At 45.2% G+C, this 20,871-nt stretch overlaps 1 protein-coding gene across 1 annotated transcript in view; it reads left to right on the plus strand.

The window, feature by feature from the left end:
* The window catches only part of znf512b (zinc finger protein 512B), a 64,163-nt gene that overhangs the window by 37,340 nt on the left and 5,952 nt on the right, over positions 1-20,871 (plus strand). The window contains exons 9-13 of the mRNA XM_062540708.1: positions 6,957-7,084; positions 10,687-10,779; positions 14,211-14,324; positions 16,898-17,104; positions 18,316-18,756. Coding sequence (XP_062396692.1) covers positions 6,957-7,084; positions 10,687-10,779; positions 14,211-14,324; positions 16,898-17,104; positions 18,316-18,756 — 983 coding nt within the window. The remainder of the gene's footprint in view (positions 1-6,956; positions 7,085-10,686; positions 10,780-14,210; positions 14,325-16,897; positions 17,105-18,315; positions 18,757-20,871) is intronic.

Here is a 20,871-nt window from a genome sequence, read left to right on the forward strand (position 1 = left end):
AAGCGACCAGCTTTTCGTGTCGTGGGCTCCTCCTCACACAGGAAAGCCCATCTCAACGCAACGGTTTTCACACTGGCTGGTTAACGCTATCAGGTCGGCGTATGCAGCCAGCGGAGTTCAGCCCCCCGAGCGCCTCAGAGCGCATTCTACTCGGGGAATGGGCACTTCTTGGGCATTTTTCCGAGGGATTTCTGTTCAAGACGTATGTGCAGCGGGCTGTTGGACAACCCCCGACACGTTTATTCGTTATTATAGACTGGATGTGACAGCACCGTCCTTGGCGCATACAGTGCTTGGTGTGGGAACTTCGGACGAGTAAAATGAACCCTCTAAGTTCGTCATATTGAACTTTTTGCTTCGGAAGGCATGCAATACGGGAGTTGGCTATATCCTCCCATAGTGAGATACCGAACGAATGTTCGAAAGAGAACGGAAGGTTACTTAACGTAACTGTGGTTCTCTGAGAATATGAGTGAGGTATCTCACCAATACGCCCGTTTTGCATCTGTGCACGGGAGAAAGCATGCCTGAGAATGAGCACAGAGGGTTGCGCAGCCGAATATAAAGGGGTGACGTATGGGCTCCTCCCCTGGGCTGCAATTGGTCTGTCTTTAGACAGACGTGGTGCAATAGGTGCTTCCGTGGTTGGTCACGCCTGAAGGCGCTTCCCATAGTGAGATACCTCACTCATATTCTCAGAGAACCACAGTTACGTTAAGTAACCTTCCGTTTTCTCGTGACTCAATGATTGCGCTATACTGTAGGCTAATATAAAGTAAAATACCGTTGGGCTCATTCTTGCTACGTGTGTTACCTTGCGTTCATTTGCGTGTTGGTTTGCGTTTTGGTAGGCTACTGTTATGATATTGACAAACCCTCGGGTAAAGCACACCGTTCATTAGTGTAGTGGTTAAGGCAGGTGGCTTATCATCACAACATCGTAGGTTCTTTTCCCGTTTGCATCACACATGCTTTTGTTTCTGACTAGTGAAACGTGGAAATAACCCTAATAAGTAATGTCGTGGAACTATTAAACTGATGTCGTGTTCCTGGCCACTCGATGTAAAGCAATTAAATATATTTAGGGTCTGACCTATTGTTGTGTGTGTGGTATGCCTGCTCTTACTCAAAAGTGACATGGAGAGGTAAGATGCGAACTTGTGCCGCGTGCGCAATGTATTGACATGCAACAGCTGAACCACCAGACACCGATTTAGTATTGTGATAATTTGTAATTAGTCTAGGCCATATATATTTTGTACAGATATTTTTTAGATATTTCACACAAATAAGTACATATATTGGACAGCTTAAGCAAACTGTTTCATGTGCTTGCATAGGTTTACGTTTTTTTCTGATAGCAATGATAATGCCAGCATGAATCACTTTGGGTTTAAATTAGACTCGTCGACACATAGTGGGTGCCTCTCAACATCCCTCCTCGATCCTCGGTCCTCTATCCCATTGTTGCCGCCCTATCATTCAGTGAGGACGAGGATCGAGGAAGGAAAGGAGAATCTATAAAAGACAAGTGATAGGCATCCAGTGACGGAGCATTTCTAGTGGGTGGGATATTATACGTTGACACCTTTTCCACCAATGAAATGTGCCGCTGGGTCCTCAACAACGTTGTTGGAACAACGGTGTTCGAACAACGGAGGTAGCGAATTGCGACACAGGTACGATGCTTTCTGGAAACAGGTGTAACACTGTCGTTGTTTGATAGCAAGTTGCGTCGCACCACGGTGGTTAAACAACGCTGTTGCTAACTTTTCTAGAAACGCACCCCAGAGCAGCCCAGAGGACCAAGAGTTAGGAGACACATGCAAACCACACATGGTCCGCTGATTGTTGATTGTGATTGGCTTAGTGGCGTTTGATGTGGTTGTGAAGTGTTCTACTTTGCATTGTGCCTAGCAACACCCCTTCTCTGTTCTAAAATGACTGTACAGACAGGTCATTTGCTCAACTTTTTGGGCCTAGTTTTCTGTCAAAGTTTTCTCAATGGATTCCTGGTCAGAACCCCTATTGAAACAGATTAAGACTTGGGGCATGTTAAATTTTGTCCAAAAATTCAAGATGGCCGCCGTATGGGCAATTCCATATCAATTGGAACAGGTCCGACACCATGGTCCTCAGTTTTTCCTGATTTTTGGTCAAAATGTTCCTCCATGTCTCATTAGAGGAAAACCAAAATTTTAGCTTGGTATCTTGTTTAGTTTCTGAGATATGGCTCTTCAAATGTGGATAGACGTGTCCTAAAAAAAGGCTGAAAATGCCTGTATTTAATGAGCACCACTTTTTTTTAAACCCCTCTCCTGTCTTAAGCCTACCATATTATTTTCTAAAAATTTGAACACTGGGACAGTACCCTGTTTAGTTGTCCAATATCACAAAGGAATTATAGTCCTTCCCACCATTGAAGACTTATTCATCGAAACAAACCCATATTTCTTTTAAAGCAATGAAAAACAAAAAACCTGTTTTTGTTCTCTTATGGTCATGAATGGATAGCACTCACATTTTTAAAACGTTACATATATATAGTCCATGAGTAAGAGAACAAAAATTGAGATGGTAAGTTTTCGTATTTCGAGGCTATGGGCCTTCAAAGATGGCCAAAATGGTGTTTTTTTCCGAAAAATGCCAATTTCATTGCCTTTTTTCAAGGACAAGATGAAATGCAAATCCAACATTTCTTTTTTCCTGCAATAGTATGCCACTTTGTAGACCATGTGAATGTGGTAGATCCGACCTGTCCATTTTAATATCCCCTCAGTACATGTCTGAAGTTAGAGAAAATGAACAATTGTCTTGGCTGAAGGAGGTGTTGGTTTGATTTTTATGATCCTCCTAGAAGGACATTATGGGGTTTAACCCCATTTTTTTATGTTTGAGGGATCAGATTGCCATCCTGTAAACAGGATAACAATTTTATATCCCATTTTTACTCTTTATTGATACCTTAGAATATGTCCAAAAGTTGTCAAAAATGAAAAAGGCGACTAAATTGAGGGGCTTAAAATGGCCAAGTGGATCAAGTTACACAAGGCTAAAAATGTAATATAAGACAGATGAGATACTGAGGGAGAACACTGTGAAATGTATAACCCCTGTTACGATGGCCTTTGAACCCACTGTGTTAACTGAGGGGGCTAAAAACCACCAACCACCGATCCGGTGGTCTCCAACTTTTTCATATCTCTTGATAGAAAATTTGAGACTTGAAACTCATACATGTTGTTCATCTCTTCAAAGCGGCTTTTTGAGACCATCCATGACTTCCTGTGATAACCGGAAGTTGGTTTAAAACAGGAAGTACACTTTAAAAAGGCTGTATCTCTGGGAAAAACAAAAAACAAAAAAGCTGTTGAGGCCTACACTTTTTGGTTAAGTTAAACCCTAAGGGCGATTTATTTTTATGTCATACAAAGTGGGTACCACTCAACTCCAAATGGTCTGAAACATACTCCTACACAATCTCTCAAACCATGATTTTGGCCTCAACACTTTGGCCCCAACAGCTTTTTGTTTTTCTTCCCCAGAGATACAGCCTTTTTAAAGTTTACTTTCTGTTTTAAACCAACTTCCAGTTATCACAGGAAGTCATGGATGGTCTCAAAAAAACGCATATATGAGTTTTAAGTCTCTTAAGTATAAATGTTCTATCAAGAGATATGAAAAAGTTGGAGACCACCGGATCGGTGGTTGGTGGTTTTTAGCCCCCTCAGTTAACACAGTGGGTTCAAAGGCCATCGTAACAGGGGTTATACATTTCACAGTGTTCTCCCTCAGTATCTCATCTGTCTTATATTACATTTTTAGCCTTGTGTAACTTGATCCACTTGGCCATTTTAAGCCCCTCAATTTAGTCGCCTTTTTCATTTTTGACAACTTTTGGACATATTCTAAGGCAGGCATCACCAAATGGCGGACCGCGGTCCGGGTCCGGACCCAGTGACGGTGCTGTCCGGACCCGTTGAAATTGTCGGCCTAATATTATCAAAGAGCATCGTCCGTAGCCAAGCCAATCAACTCGATTGTTTACCTTTCAGCAACAGAGAATAGGCCTAGCGGGAGAGAGAGGAGATGAGAGAAAATGGCTTGCTCAAAAATGATGGTGAAAACCGAACTTTTAAAGATGAATGGACGGACGGATCAATACGTTCGTGCTGCTGTGAATATGCGCTATGAAACAGTGGCGACGTTAGCGTGCGTCACTGAGATCAAACACGGGTCGTTAGAGGAAAGGTACACGCAGAAGTCCGCAGTGAGGGCAAGTAAAACTTGAAAAGCACTCCGAGAGCTAACAAACAGACAAACAAACGCAAACCCCGATGAAAACATTACTTTCCTCGGCGGACGTAGGATAATAATTATCAAATTGAAAGCACACTATGACAGGTCTACTCGTGTGATCACGCATGCATGTACAGGCAAATTAGTGTTCGTTAAAGATTGCGTGGATTTTGATGCAACACAAGAGAGCATTTAGCGATGGGACAGCAGCTGTGAATGAGTGCTTAATGCGGCTGCAGAAACTATACAGATCCCATTGTCAGCTTCAACAACAAGATTCAAGAACATCTGAACTATTAGCAGAGGATACTAGAACGCAGTATGCAAAGGTCTTTTTTTTCTTTTCTTAAAGATCCACTTTTATTTTATTCAAAAGATTCGGAATGTTTTACATTAGGCCTAGGCTGCTTGAAATAGGCCCTAAGTTCAGGCTGCTCAAAGTTATTTTGCACTTGTATTCTATTCAGAATAAATTCAGTGTCTGTTGTCTGTCTTTCTTGAAATGTAGGCCTAGTAAAGACAACTACAGTATTGTTTTGCATTCAAGTACCATTCAAGTTAAGACTTTTTGGTATGTTACAAGCATATTACTTTGAAAACACTTGAAATGTAACAATAAATTAAATAGGCCTAGAAATGTACATGCATTATTGATTTTATTAACTTCAGGGTACTATTTTCAGTGACAATTTAAGATTCGGACCTTTGCCGGGAGGACATTTTAGTAACTGGACCTCTTTGAATTTTAATTGAATACCCCTGTTCTAAGGGATCAATAAAGAGTAAAAATGGGATATAAAATTGTTATCCTGTTTACAGGATGGCAATCTGATCCCTCAAACATAAAAAATGGGGTTAAACCCCATAATGTCCTTCTAGGAGGTTCATAAAAATCAAACCAACACCTCCTTCAGCCAAGACAATTTTTCATTTTCTCTAACTTCAGACATGTACTGAGGGGATATTAAAATGGACAGGTCGGATCTACCACATTCACATGGTCTACAAAGTGGCATACTATTGCAGGAAAAAAGAAATGTTGGATTTGCATTTCATCTTGTCCTTGAAAAAAGGCATTGAAATTGGCATTTTTCAGAAAAAACACCATTTTGGCCATCTTTGAAGGCCCATAGCCTCGAAATACGAAAACTTACCATCTCAATTTTTTTTCAACATGTTCTCTTACTCATGGACTATATATATGTAAAGTTTTAAAAATGTGAGTGCTATCCATTCATGACCATAAGAGAACAAAAACAGGTTTTTTGTTTTTCATTGCTTCAAAAGAAATATGGGTTTGTTTCGATGAATAAGTCTTCAATGGTGGGAAGGACTATAATTCCTTTGTGATATTGGACAACTAAACAGGGTACTGCCCCAGTGTTTAAATTTTTAGAAAATAATATGGTAGGCTTATGACAGGAGAGGGGTTTAAAAAAAAGTGGTGCTCATTAAATACAGGCATTTTCAGCCTTTTTTTAGGACATGTCTATCCACATTTGAAGAGCCATATCTCAGAAACTAAACAAGATACCAAGCTAAAATTTTGGTTTTCCTCTAATGAGACATGGAGGAACATTTTGACCAAAAATCAGGAAAAACTGAGGACCATGGTGTCGGACCTGTTCCAACTGATATGGAATTGCCCATACGGCGGCCATCTTGAATTTTTGGACAAAATTTAACATGCCCCAAGTCTTAATCTGTTTCAATAGGGGTTCTGACCAGGAATCCATTGAGAAAACTTTGACAGAAAACTAGGCCCAAAAAGTTGAGCAAATGACCTGTCTACCACCTTGTGAGAGCCATTGCTTACATTTAGCCCTCACATTAATATGTGGAGTGATGATCAGAAATGGAGATAACTTCCGCACCAGTATTGTTAAGCTTGTTCTTTTGTACTGTTGTACTTTGTTACTTTTTCAACTGACTGAAAGGTTTTTAACAGAAATCAACTTTAGTTCAGTACACCAAGATGGTCAAGTTGGGAGAGAGTTGAGCCTTCACACGTTACATTACAGTAATATAAAGGGCTACCATATTCTCATCAGTCATGAGAGGTGTAGATACTGATTATGTTGAATCAAGTGGGTTGCTGTTGAGCTGGTACTTTTGTTCTAGTTCTGTTCAACTTTTTTGTTTTACTTTACTTTTAATTGATTCTGACAAGATTTGACAGACATCGTCTTTAATTCCCAGTACGCCACAACAGACAGACAGACAGTCAGGCAGCGATGCTTAAAGTTGCGATAGTGGTGAAAATATTGTGTTCCTAGTTGAATTCTGATGGAACCATACAATTATCTGTATGCACAGATCCTCAGCTTTTATTTTAGTGCCATACATCACCATGTAATTGGACTGGTCACATCAGCACTTCTTGTTCAACTCCTTGCACATCAGATCTAACTTGGCACATCAAACCACATAACTGTGTTATGTACAGTAAAAATGTTGGAAACTCAGAAACAAGTCAGAAACAGCAGATTGACATTTCAGTGGATATATCATTATTTAAATGCATTTCTTAATGTATAGGTCATTCATCATAGCAATGCACAAAACACTATCATCCATATTCTACTGATGACCTCCTGTCTAAAATCTCCTCTCTGCCCATCTCTGCCCCCGCTCTGCCCTCGCTGTGCCCTCGGCAGGCCCCCCAGCAGACGCCCAGTGGCACAATGCCATCTCTGAGCGGGGGGAGGTGGTGTGCCCCACCTGCTCCGTGGTCACCAGGAAGACCGTGTCCGGCCTGAAGAAGCACATGGAGCTCTGTCAGAAGGTGAGCAGGAGTATCTACTGTAATCCCGTCTAATCTGTCCTAATCTCAGATAGTGTCATCTAATCTAATCTGTCCTGTCTCTCTAAAGGGTTGGAGAGACAGGACATATAGTGTGCAGAGAGAAAGAACTGGTGTAGACAGAAGGTGTCTGTTTAAGGTTTCTGTTAGCCTCATGTACAATTTTAAAGGGCTAAACAGTTCCAAAACAATGAGTAATGGAAGCTAAAAAGTATTGCAAAAAAGTTTATACACTTGCAGTGTATAAAGTCGATGAAGCAATACTTTTCTAAACTGAAATGGAAATCATTTTTTTGATATTTAAGTGGCTCACATGATACGAAGAGACAGAATTATTCTTACAGCTATCTATGAACACTCACTATAACATCCAACATATGTATTTAGTTAGTTCTGGAACATTGGATGTCAGTTTAAAGAAGCATCATAGTTTCTAGCACTATCTGCAGAGAGGGTTAAAGCGGATCTTTGCTATCTGTAAAATCAGCTCACAGAGCATTCGGCACCATAGATATCTATGATCAGCGCACAAGTGACATCACAAAGGCTGAGATCACCGGAGGTGAGACATGTTCCGCTGAAGACAGTTGATAAATCACACTCACCGAACCCAGCAGGGAGATCAGCCAGGATATCCTGTTCCTCACTAAAGATTTCCATGATTTTACCCACAGAGCTTCTCAGAAAAGAACCACACGCAGCATACCATCACCCAAACCCCTCCCTCAGCTCGCTGATTGGCCGTTAAGAAAAACTCTTGGCCAATCCAGTGCTTTTCCATCAAGCTTTTCCACTGACTTCAATCTCTGTGAGATCCAAGAGGACGTGTTGACTGCTTAGCATCTGGCTAGTCCTCTTACTCTGTGGTCTCAACTTGAACCTGAGGCCCACGTTTGTGTCTGTATCTGTCAAGCACTGGATTCGTTTTCGTAGGGGAACTATTTCCTTCGCTGAGTTCAGGTCACCAAGCATTGATGATAGCTGCAGAAGTCATTCCTGTATTGATGTTGTGCCATGGCAGAGACTTGCTATAGCCGTGGGAATTGTTTCCAGACAGCATTGGGGAAAGAAACGGAGAAGAGGCTAAAATGAACAACAACAAACAACAACTAAAACAACACATGTTTTCTCCCACTGAACATGTGGTGTGGTGTGGTGTGGTGTGGTGGGGGTTAGTCTCAGACAGGCCTCAGGCACCTGAGAGTATTACACAGACACCATCTTGCTCATCTCCAGACACACGGACAGGCAGACACACACACACACACACACACACACATACGCACACACACACACACACACACACACACACACACACATACACACACACACACACACGCACACAGTCTGCTGCAGTGCATCTGGTCTCATACCTAACGCATTCCCAGCCACGGCATAGCAGCTGTCATAACCATTTGTGATCGCCTCTTTATCCATCACATGTAATTCATTTATTCAGTTTGAGGATTTTGTTTCTCAACTACGGACGACTGAAGCCGCCTACGCTCCTAAATAGTCTCAAGACGCCATGTGTTCTTCTCACACTGCACACAGCCTCCTCTGACTAGAGATAACATCTGTTTTTGCTTCCACCCCTTACCACCCCCTTCCAACCTTACACACACACACACACACACACACACACACACACACCCTTCACTTCAATCCACTGTACATACATTTACTCCCACTCAGCTTAGTGTATGGTGAGCTCAAGTTGTTCTTATCTCCAAGGTAATATAGATATGTGTGCATGTGTGCATGTAAATATATATATATATACATGTATACCCTCACCATATATATATATATACGCACACACACACACACACACACACACTAGGCGTGTCTTACTTCCAAGCTGAATCAGGATTTGTCTTGGTGTACGCAATATCCATCCAGGAGACCAGCTGTGATTTCAACTCCCCTTATTTTATACTCTTCATCTTTTCTTTTTTTTGTTCTCTTTCCCACTGAAACTCTACACTCCCCTCTGCCTCGTGAGCCACTCGGCTGTTTACGTGTGGCCAGACCGCAGAGCTCTCCTGGGTGGAGAGCGATTCAGGCATGCAATTAGCCGCCTCACTCTCTCAGGACCCCTGGCTGGAGGAGAGGGGGGGGGGGGGTGGTTGGAGTTCCTGGGGACCCATTAGGTGGAGTCTATTGATTGGCCAGCTCTGGGAGTGGAGACCCAGAGAGAGAGAGATGCAGAGAAAGAGAGGGATACAGAGAGAGACAGACTGGAAGTCATGGAAAGATGCCGAGATTTGAGGAGGGTGTCAGTGTGGGGGGATAGAGTGTGTGTGGGGGGGGGGGGGTCTTTGGATCCGGGCCCCCTGGTTTCATGACTCTATAAAAGTGACAGGAGTGCTATTAAGGGGTCTAATCGATCAGTCATGTTATTGCCAGGGTCACATGTAACCACATACCCCCACACACACACACACACGCACTACCAACACCACCGGTAGCCTACCCCCACTGCTTCCCGTTTAAACAATTGCCAATCTTATTGCCACCAGTTTGCCCTACCCTGCAATCCGGGCACAGCCATTGATTTTGGTGTTTGATTTCATAAACGCTTTGAAACGGTGCTCCCTACCACGAAAATCAAGTGACATTAGCCGCTAGCCACTAGCCCCCTCCCCCCCCCCCCTCGGCTTTTATGCAGCAGTTAGTCCATCTCATCTGTGGGCTCTGTAGGGCCCCTCGGCCTCCTCCTGAGCCCGGTGCAGTGCGAGGCATAACAACGCAACGCAGCGCAACGCTGATGTGTGTTGCCTTGGGTTGCATCAGAATTCGGTGCCTTGCGGGACTACTGGCAGACTAAAGCCATGCGAGTGCTGTGCTGAGGGGCTGTGTGTGTGTGTGTGTGCGTGCGTGCGTGCGTGCGTGCGTGCAGCGTGCGTGCGTGCGTGTGTGTGTTTTAGCAACTGTTGCAATGCAGTGCTGAGCCCACACATTGCCCACTGTGAGTCACATGCAGGACTCTTCTCACAGTTACTGCCAGTTATCAGGGTACCTATCACCTACAGAGAGTGAGTGAGAGAGAGCAGGGTAGAGAGAGGTGGAGGGAGAGAGGGGGAGAGAGAAGGAGAGAGAAGGAGAGAGGCATAAAGAGAAGGATGAGGAAGTGAAAGACAGGCTGATATACACAGAGAAAAGAGGGAAGATGAGAAGAGAGAGAGAAAGATATTGACATAGCCATCAGGGCCGTTTTTCAATGTCCGGTAGGGACTCCCATTCCTGGGAATTTAGGCTGGACAAGTTCAGCTGAGGACACTGCTCTGCATCCAGTGTGTGCATTTTGAGACAGCAGTTTTGTTGCCGACTTCCCAGCTCAGCTCAGCTCAGCTCAGCTCTAACGGTCTGTACTGGTCTAGCCTCCAGAGGGGTGGAGAGGAAAGACAGCTGATTGTAGCACTTCTGCTGATGTTCAGGCCCTCTGAAGTAGAGCCCAGACTGATGTAGGTGCTATTAAAGAATGCATAACACTCTGAGGTGTTACTATGCCAACTACAGGAAGCACACAAGTATGATGGCCCTGACAGCAGACCATTTGACCTCTGACCTTTGCCCCACAGCTCCAGGATGCCCTGAAGTGTCAGCAGTGCCAGAAGCAGTTCAGGTCCAAAGCCGGACTCAACTACCACACCATGGCTGAGCACAGCAACAAGGTAAAACCCTCGAAACACTAGTCAAGTCTGTGTAGCCCTGGCACATAATGTGGGTCTGTGAGTTCACCCACAAGCAGAGTCTTAGGGTGCGCTCAGACGCGAGGCCCACTAGGTTTTCATAAACACGCAAACAACGTTGGCCCCTTTTCTGCTTCTTCTGAGTTGAACTTTTTTCAAAATCGAGTTACCGGTAGCAAACTTTGCTCACAGACCTTTGCAGCAACGTCAGGCACTCTGGGTGCATAAGAGGCACGCAAAGCGTTTACTGCCCAGACGAAACAACATAAAAAGGTGGCTCTCGTCCTGTCTGATCGCGGCCTCACACTTCGTTCACATATGAATCCTGTTCATGTATCAGGCAAAAACAATGTGGAACAATTTGAAGTTCACGCTCAAAGTAGCCAGGTAAAGCTAGGCACGTGCAGAAGGTCTGTGAGCAAAGTTTGTTACCGGTAATTACATTTCTCTTGAATATCACTTGAATGCCAATTGAATGTCACCCACAGTCTTGGCAATTTGTGAATGCCTCAATTATAGGATAAAAACATCAAGCGCATTTGCATATGTTTTTGTGCTCTCCTCAACAAAGATACTTGACTGACACAGTGCTGGATGTGACTTGACATGGATAAATCATGATGACAGAGATACAGTAACTTGGTACTCATATGCAACTCTTGGTATTTTTCCGAGTTTGTAATGAATCACACAGTGACACACAGACAGACATCCTCAAGTGTCACAGTAATACTGCTCGCTGTTTTTTATGGTCAGTGGCCTGTAGTGTCACTTTACGCAAGTCTTCAGTACGGACTGGTAATATCAGCCATTTTGGGGTGGCCAGTTTCCCCACGGCTATCTCATTTTACATGTTTGCCCTGCAACTGCTGAGGTAGAGCGGCATGCTGTGGAACAGATGGCCTCAGCCAAAGCGGCGAGGCGAGAGCATAATGGATCACACTTAGGCGGGGAGGCCGGGTGGAGGAATCTGGGCGAAGATGAAAACAACAAGCCTGCCCAGTATTGTGCTACTGAGATACTAGTGTCTATTCTTCAGCATGCGTATTGGGCTTAATATGATTCAAACATGTGAATTCATATTGTGTGCGAGGGGATAAGAATGACAGTGGTACAAATTTAGCTGAGTGTGTGTGTGTGTGTGCATGTCCCTGTCATGGTCAGTGGGTCAGTGGTTTAGTCTTTCACTCTTAGATCTCAGAATGGAACTCTGACCAGGCCAGCACTCTGTTCCCATACATCACAGCGTGTGTCACCTTGCCAAGGCAGAGTCACCATAGTCACACACACACACACACCCCACACACACACACACACACACACACACACACACACACACACACACACACACACACACACACACACACATTAGTGCTCCACGGCAGCAGGCAGTGTGATGGCCAGGGCTTGGTGGCCGCTACGCCGTGTGTGTCTGGTGTCCACCCTCTGGGCCTTAATGCTGCGGCTGCTCTCCTTTGTTGTAAATTAAGCAGCACGAGTAACCGTGGAGATTCATCATGTCCGCACTGCCATCCCGCCCAGCAGTGCATTAGCCGGCCACTGCTCCAATCAGCACTGCTGAATTATGCACAAGCGCACCGTTTTTTAAAGGCATCGTAAAAGATTAATGAACAAACACATCCAAAAGGAGTTTGTGTCTTTGTGAGCACGTTTCTCTCTCTCTCTCTCTCTCTCTCTCTCTCTCTCTCTCTCTCTCTCTCACTCTCTCTCTCGCTGTGTGTGTGTGTGTGTGTGTTTGTGTGTATTTGTGTGCTTGTATCTTTGTCTTTCTGTGTGTGTGTGTACTGTATGTGTCTCGGTGTGTGTTTGTGTGTGTGTCTGTGTGTGTGTGTGTGTGTGTGTGTGTGCGTGTGTGTGTGTGTGTGTGTGTGTTTGAGGGAGAGTGTCTGGCTTGGTGTCTGTCTCTACTTCAGTGTCTCCACATGAATAGTGGTTTATACACAGACTGGTTGTAGAGGAACGATGGCTGATGGATGTAGGTTCTGTTCCTGTTGCTGTTGCTGTTCTGTGTGAATGAGTGCTAGGACTTGAAAAGCAGCATTAGGTGGCTCATTTACTGCCTGAGTCAAAATGGTGTGGATTTAATCCAGGCACCACTAAAGGCTGGCTCAGGCGCCTCAATGAGTCTGAGAAGAACCCTGTCACCCTTGAGAGCCTGTTTTGGAAATGTGTGCTTAGTGCGTGTGGTGAGTGTGTGTGTGTGTGTGCGTTTGTGTGTGTCTCTGTCCTTCTTCCCAAGAGTATGCAAAGCATGTGGAACCTCCTGCCTCACTGGAGCGACCTTCACAGAGCATAGCCCCGTTGACTCGTCTTCTCTCACTCCATTTCTTTTTATCTCTCCATCTGAATCTCTCTCTCTCTCTCTATCTTGCTCTGTATCTGATCGCTTCTCTCTCTCTCGTTCACACACACACACACACACACACACACACACACACACACACACACACACACATTTTTTCAGTCTCCCTTTTTCCCTCTCTCACCATCTCTCTCCCCACATCTGTCGTAGCCTCTCTCCACCTCTCAGCTCTCTGTCATGTTTCCTTCCACTGGCAAAAGGATTTTTGGGTTTTATTTATTTTCGGTGGGGAGGGAGGGGTGGTAGAGTGGGGATCGAGAGAGGCATTGAAAGATGAAGGAGAAGAAGAAGCCACTGTTTGTGTTTGTGTGTGCGTGTGTGTGTGTATGTGCGTGTGTGTCTGTGTGTGTGTGTGTGTGTGTGTGAGAGAGAGAGAGAGAGAGAGAGAGAGAATCAGACACTGGCATATTTCTCCTATGCTGGCTAGCCCTCCAGCACTGTTGACAAGGCCTCTGCAAAGCAATCTTGTGTGGCTGCACGCAAGGCTGCGAGCCCCAGTCAGGACAGGAGCCGGAGATGGGCAGCAGCACGCCAGCTCTCTGACTCCTCTTCTTCCTCCTCTTCCTTCCTCTTCTTCTTTTTAGTCCTTTTTGCATTTCCTCTTCCTTCTCTCACTCCTCTAAACACGGCCCCATCACCTCTCCCTGCGTTATGTGCTTCCTTTAAACACTGCTACCCCCTACTCCTCTCTCTCTCTCTCTCTCTTTGTCTGTCTCTCTCTGTCTGTCGCTCTGGTTCCAATTGCACACATAGCAGCGTTTGACAGTTGTCCTGAACATGCCTTGAGCAGCAGAAATCCCCCACTCCAATAAAGTATTTAATGGCTTTTGGCGGCGCAGCGCGAGTCTGTGCTGATGGGAAACACATTTGCAATGCATGCGTGGAAGATTTACTCCTGCTGTCTCTGAGAGAGGGGGAGAGAGAGACGGAGAGAAGGGGGATTTGGGGCGACGGGGACGGGGGATGAGGGGGTTTGAGACGCTCAGGGCTGATGCCCCGCTTGTGTGTGCCACAGACCACCAGGAACGAGAGCCCCAGCGACGGAGGAGGAGGAGGAGGAGGAGGAGGTGGCAGCGGGCAGGAGGAGAGGGAGAGGCTGCGCCGCATCCTCAAGCAGATGGGCAAGATCAAGTGCCCCAGCGAGGTATGTATGCCCACCACACCCTGCTCCCTCTCACTGTCACTCAGTTTCTCTCTCTCTCTACCTATCTACAGTCTCTATCTATCTATCTCTCTCCCTCTTGAGTCTTCCCACTTAGTCCCACTCTTGTAATATGCCCACAGCCACTCCTGTCTCTCTCTTAGTGCCATTCAGTGTTAGTCTGTCATACAGATTCAAATAGGCTTAATTGGCATGTCCCAAGATCCATTGTATTGCCAACGCATTCACAGTAATACATACTAAACGAATAAAAGAGAAAAAGGACTCTCTCTCTCTGTGTCTCCCCCTGGCCTCTTTCTATCTCTCACTCTTGTAATATGCCCCCTGTCACCTCACTCTCTCTCTATCAGTCTTATTCTCTCTCTCACTCTCTCACTCTCCATCTCGCCATCTCCCTCCATCTCTCTTGTTGATTTACCCTGCTGTCATCCACTCTGTACTCTCGATCTGTCTCCCACTTTCTTCTTCTCCATCCTCCCTCCCTCCCTCGCTCCCTTTCTCTCTCTTCCTCCCTCTCTCTGTCTCTACCTTTCTCTCTCTCTCTCTCTACCTCCCTCTCTCCTGCAGTGTGCCCATTGCCAGCCCATTTCCTCTGAGTGTCAGTGCACATTCTTCTCTCTGTGTGCTATTTCTTCTCAGTGTCTCTCTTTATCTCTCCCTTTATTTCCATCTCTCCTCCTCAGTGTCCCTTAGCGTAGCTTATGTCTTTGCCTTAATGTTAGCCACCCTTTCAACTCTGCCTTGCTTTCTTCCTCTCTCACACTTTCTGTCTTTTGAGCTCTCTTTTCCTCAAGTCTTCTTCCTCTCTCTCCCTCTATGCCTTTCTCCCCGCTCCCTCTATCTCCCAGTCTCTCTATTTTCCTCTCCCTCTATCTCTCTATGCCTCTTTCCTCTCCTCCATACCTCTCTATCTATCTCTCCCTCTATGCCTTTCTCCCCTGTACCTCTCTCCTCTCCCTCCCTCTCCCTCTGTATGCCTTTCTGTCTCTCCCTCTATGCCTTTCGCCCCCATCTCTCTCTCTCTCTCTCTCTCTCTCCCTCTCTCTCTCTCTGTCTCTCTCAGCGTCTCCCTCTTGTCATGGTGCCCATGTACACATCATCACTCTGTTTCCAATTACTCACGGGCGAGTGTGAGAGAGGAGTGGAGGAGGAGGCAGAGGGTCAGAGCAGGGACTGTTTTCATGTCGCCCAGCCACCGGCCAAAACATCCTCCTCTTCCTCCTCCACCTCCTCACCTTCCTCCTCCTCCTCCTCCTCCTCCTTCTCCCCACTGTTGCCCTGTCACACACTATCCAGCTCTACCAGGAGCCACAGGCCTGAGAGCAGCTGCTCTTGACACTCAGACCCTTCATGTACCTCCCATAGGAGCACACAATGGACTGATGTGATGTGCACCTCTAGTAGGGTAGGGAAGCATGGCACATTTCTGTGCCGAAAAATGATCTGAAATTTGGAAGCGTTTATATATAATTATCTATTACAAAATTTGAATCGCCCAATGCCTGAATTCTGGCACAGATGTCTGAGAACTTTCAGCTATGTTATCAACCGGCTGAGAATAAGTGTGGTTTTGAGAGAGAGTGCAGAAAGAAAAGCAATAGCTTGGTTGTGGAACTTTTAAGTACCCGCTCATGAGAGTGTATACAAGCAAGCAGGTCATGCGCGTCAACCTCTCCTCACGCTTCCTGTGCCTGTGCCAGTCCTAGTGTGGAAGCTGCTTCTTGCTGCTGTGGAATGAAATGAATGCCACTGGAACCATTCTGCAATGAAATTCAGCAGTGGCTCGTCAGCCATTTTTCAGCTAATTTATTTCCCATGTCTTCATTTATTTAGCCAAAGCTTTCGTCCATAGTGGATCACTGTACCATTACACAGTAGCCTGCGTGTGCTAACTCATGATTGGGGTGCTGTTAGCATTATCCTCTAGAAGCTACTGTAAGCCACGGAAAACTAGTGCACTGATCATCCATCCTCACTGTGCGTATTTCTAGGGCAGTCTAGTACAGTCTGTGATTCAGGTGTGAGAGTGCAGTTATTTGAGGTCATCAGCCAATCAAATTAAACCACTCTCCTCTCCTCTCCTACTCTGTGTTCCTGACGCCATATGTTGATTGGCAGGAACAGTATATGGCTCCATCCAAACCACTTTTGTTTGTTTAGAGAGCCAGGATGGATTATAGACAATGGAGACGCACACATATAACAGATAGCTAGAGAACAGTGAGACTAAAGTAGACAAGAAGTAGGACAAACAATTGAGTTTGAATGGCAGACTGCTCCTTTGGACTGCTAGTGTGCACAGCGCGCCTCTCTCCGCTCTTGTCAATGCTGTGTTTGGTCCACTGCTTGGCTCCAGCCTGCATGGACGCCACTGACGTTGCCAGGACATTGTCCAGCTAATTTGGCAATCTTTCATCTTCACTGGATGGCAGACCAAAGCTTGAGTGTTTATTATTGCCCACCAGCTGTGTCTCTTTCTTGCTGGTGTGTTGAAAAAGACGTGTCTCTCTCTCTGCTCTCTTGTCCTCTCCTCTCCTCTCCTGCCCTCTCCTCAGGGCTGTTCGGCCCACTTCACCAGCCTTATGGGCTACCAGTACCACCAGAAGCGCTGTGGGAGGGACGTGTCCGAGGCCGACAAGCCTGCCTTCCAGTGCCAGCACTGCGGGAAGACCTACCGCTCCAAGGCGGGCCGGGACTACCACCTCCGCTCTGAGCACCCCGTCACACAGCCCAGAGGGGTAAGGGTAGGAACCATGTTAAAGGTCAGCAAGTGGGTGAGAGGAGGCCATGGGTGTGTTTATACTTGTTGTTGAAATGCATTTTGATCACTAGTGGACCCAGGCACACGTCAGCGTTTGCACATGGTGTAGAGTCAGAAGTTGCTGGCCACTGGTGTTTAAATGTTATCACTGTCATTAGAGCTCCCGTTGTCAGGGACACATCAGAACACATGAGTGCTTCCAGTACTACTGATGGTTCTTTACACTTCTGTTTAGCGCTGTCCACTTATGATCAGATTACCAGAGCATTTTAAAAACAAATGAGCTTAGAATGACACATACACATACAAATTAATATCCTCTATTAAAAGCAAAAACAGTGGTATCAGGAGTTATAGAACAGGAAACAGAGGAACAGAGGAAACAGCAGTTTCACCTGAAAAAAGATTTCACACATACTGTAAGTGGTATAGAATTTAGTTTGTAAAATACAACAGCCAGTCACGCACAGACTGGCTCTTCAAAACTGGAGAGCTCACAGTAGCCTTAACATGGAGTTGAATTCCATCCGTGCCTGTCATGAGGGTGTGAACAGGCTACAAAGACAAGTCTCTACTGTTCCAAAGGGTGGACATGGGTTTAACCCCTGTTCACATGGGTTGCGGCCGTAAAGACTAGACACAAAATAAAACAAAGCAAAACAAAAACCCTTAGGTGAGCTCTTCAACTAACGCGAAGGTGCCTGGTAAATAATAAATAAACTGTAACTGTAACAAAGTAGAAGAACACATCACACTGCATGTTCAGTAATTTGATGAATATTTCAGAGCTGAAGATAAGCTCTCAATTTAACACCTGACATGTTAGACGTCTGCTGTTAATGTTTAATGAATGTGTACTGAACAGTACAGGGTAGGATCATCATACAGCACTCCTTACCTGCAGGGAGCTTGTCTATCATGGACCTGGCCGTTAGTGAGTTGTGGCCGTGAGTGCTGCATGTTCTCATTCACCTGAGCAGCATCTCCACCCCCCTGCAGGCCGGTGGTAGTTGAATTGCTGAGGAGCTGGGCTAGCATTCAGTAGGCTGAAGAGGTGTGGATTCAGTCCCCTGCTTCCACTGTTGAGCCCTTGAGCCCTTAACCCTGAGTTGCTCTGGGGACGATGGCCCTTTGTGATAGAATTGCCGTGGAAGTTGCTGTGGATAAAAGCGTCTGCCAAATGCATAAATATGAATGTAAATGCACGGGCAGGTGGCCACGGAGGAGTCCAGGCCGGCCGGGAGGAAGGAGCAGCTCCCCGCTGAGAAGCAGAAGGAGGAGGCGCACCGGAGGCCACCGCAGCAGCAGCAGTCGGCTCGGCTGAAGGAGCGGCCGGAGGAGCGCGCTGGGGAGCAGGAGGACCCCGCGCCGCCGTCGTCAATGGCAACCACAATGACGACGATGACGACGGGAGCCCCAGCGACCACCGCAGCATCGATGGTGGGGTCAATGGGAGCCATGATGACAGCAGCAGCGGCGGCGTCTATGGCGGATTCGGTGGAGGACTTCGAGCGGACGCCCAGTGGGAGGGTACGGCGGCGATCGGCACAGGTGGCCGTCTTCCACCTGCAGGAGATCGCCGAGGACGAGCTGGCCAAAGATTGGGGCACCAAGCGGCGCATCAAAGACGACCTGGTGCCTGATAGCAAGAGGGTGAGAGTGCCCACATGACGAGATCATTAGACATGTGACATGACTGGTCAAAAATGTAGGATTTAGATAGATAGATAGATAGATAGATAGATACTTTATTGATCCCCAAGGGGAAATTCAAGAATTTCAACTTGATTTCTCACACATTGCTCAGGGCACTCGTGTACTGTACGACATAGTGCAAACCCTTTCAAGTTTTCCACATTTTGTTCATTCAGACTCATCTTTAAATTATTTCAATTCATTTTTTTCTCATCAGTCCACACTCAATACACTATAAAAAAAGCAGGTAATTGGGGTGTTTTGTAAATTTATTAGAAAACTAAAAAAAGCTCTCAGAGAGTGCAGCCCTCTGCCAAGCAAAAACATACTGTCTTCTGGATCCAGACAGTGATACGGATCACCCCCAAAAGTTAATGGTTTTGAGTTTTCTTTTAGAGTTGTCTTGCTAACAAACAAATCCCGCTGAAAACTGAAGACTGAAATAATCCTTTTACAGAAGTATTCAGACCCTTTGTTATGATGCTTGCAACTGAGCTCTGGTGCGTTCTATTTCTATCAATGGTCCTTGAGATGCTTCTACAACTTGATTCAAGTCCACCTGTGACTAAATGATTTCTTTGGACATTATTAGGAGAGACACACATCTGTCTATATACAGTTGATGGGGTATGTAAGAGTGAAAACCAAGCCACAAGGTTGAGATAATTGTCCGTACACCTACGAGACTTGATTGTCAAGATACAAGGGCCATTGACAGAAGTAGGATGCGCCAGAGTTCAATAGCAAGTGTCACAACAAAGGGTCTGAATACTTTTAAATCCATTTTAAGATGAGTCTGATACATAACAAAATTACAGTTTTTTCTGAATGCTAAAGCACTAATCATGATTCTTGTAGCTCAATTTCTAAAACTATTAACACATATAGCAAAACCACTCACTGAGTTTGCAGAACTAAAAGCACAAACACTGCTTTGAACTCAGTTTGCAATTTTGTAACACACACTTTGCAAAACTGTAGGCACAATTCACTGCACAACTCTCTTTTTGTGGAACTTTAAACACAACTCACTGCCTACACTCAATTACCAAATTTCCAACACACTCCTAGCAAAATCATACACATGTAGGGCTATCATTAACACTATTTTTGCCAACTGTCTGGCACATTTTCACATATGAAAACTGTTTTAGATCATTAGTTCACTTTGCAATCAGCCTAAGCAGTGTAAATAAGGCACAGGTAAGATATCCGTGTGGAGAACAATGGAAGGAGCAGGAAGAGTGAGAATTAGAGGAGGCCTAGGAAGAGGACGTGGAGGTGAAGGAGCGAGAGGGAGAGGACGACAAGGACAAGGAGCCCGGTGCCTTGGACAGGAGGACATTGCATGCAATGTACTGTAGATGAAATTTTGTGGCCGTACCCAGAGAGATGTCATGATGTAGATTTTTTTTTTTTGTCTCAGTGAAATTACTATTTTGTGTTTTGACTTTCTATTTGCTTTGATGAGTGTGAAAACCAATACTTGAAGTTTGGATTCCTATATGTTTACAGAACTATGACAAAAGTATGACCTCAAACTGACATACTGTAGCCTACCTTGTGCACAGAGAAAGCAAAAGCCAGATGTGTCTTGTATTCATACCATCAGTGTGTAGTTGACACAATGTGTGCTTACAGTAGTAGATGATGGCTTGTGTTTACTGATTGATACAGAAACACCATTTTTACGAAGGTGTGAAGAGTTAATCAAGCTGTGTTCGCTTTTGCAAGAGAACTACAATGTTTTGATAATTTGGTGAAAGGTTTTGCTATTTGTGTGTAGAGTTTTGCAAAAATAGCTAATAGTTACAAAAAAAGTGCTTAACCAATCAGAAAAAAACTGTAAGAAAACTTGAAAGGGTCTGAAAACTTTCCGGTTGCCCTGTATACGTAAACATGGACACAAGCAAACAAGAGCACATCAGGTCATAAAGTAATTATATCACTGACATACAAACATACAAGCTCAAAAGCTGACTGAGATTCACAGAAATGCAGACTGAAAGACACACACACACACACACACACACACACACACACTCAAATGTACACTACAGACGCATGCTCTCA

This window comes from Sardina pilchardus, chromosome 7 (assembly GCF_963854185.1).
Source record: "Sardina pilchardus chromosome 7, fSarPil1.1, whole genome shotgun sequence".
NCBI classification, from domain to species: Eukaryota; Metazoa; Chordata; class Actinopteri; order Clupeiformes; family Clupeidae; genus Sardina; species Sardina pilchardus.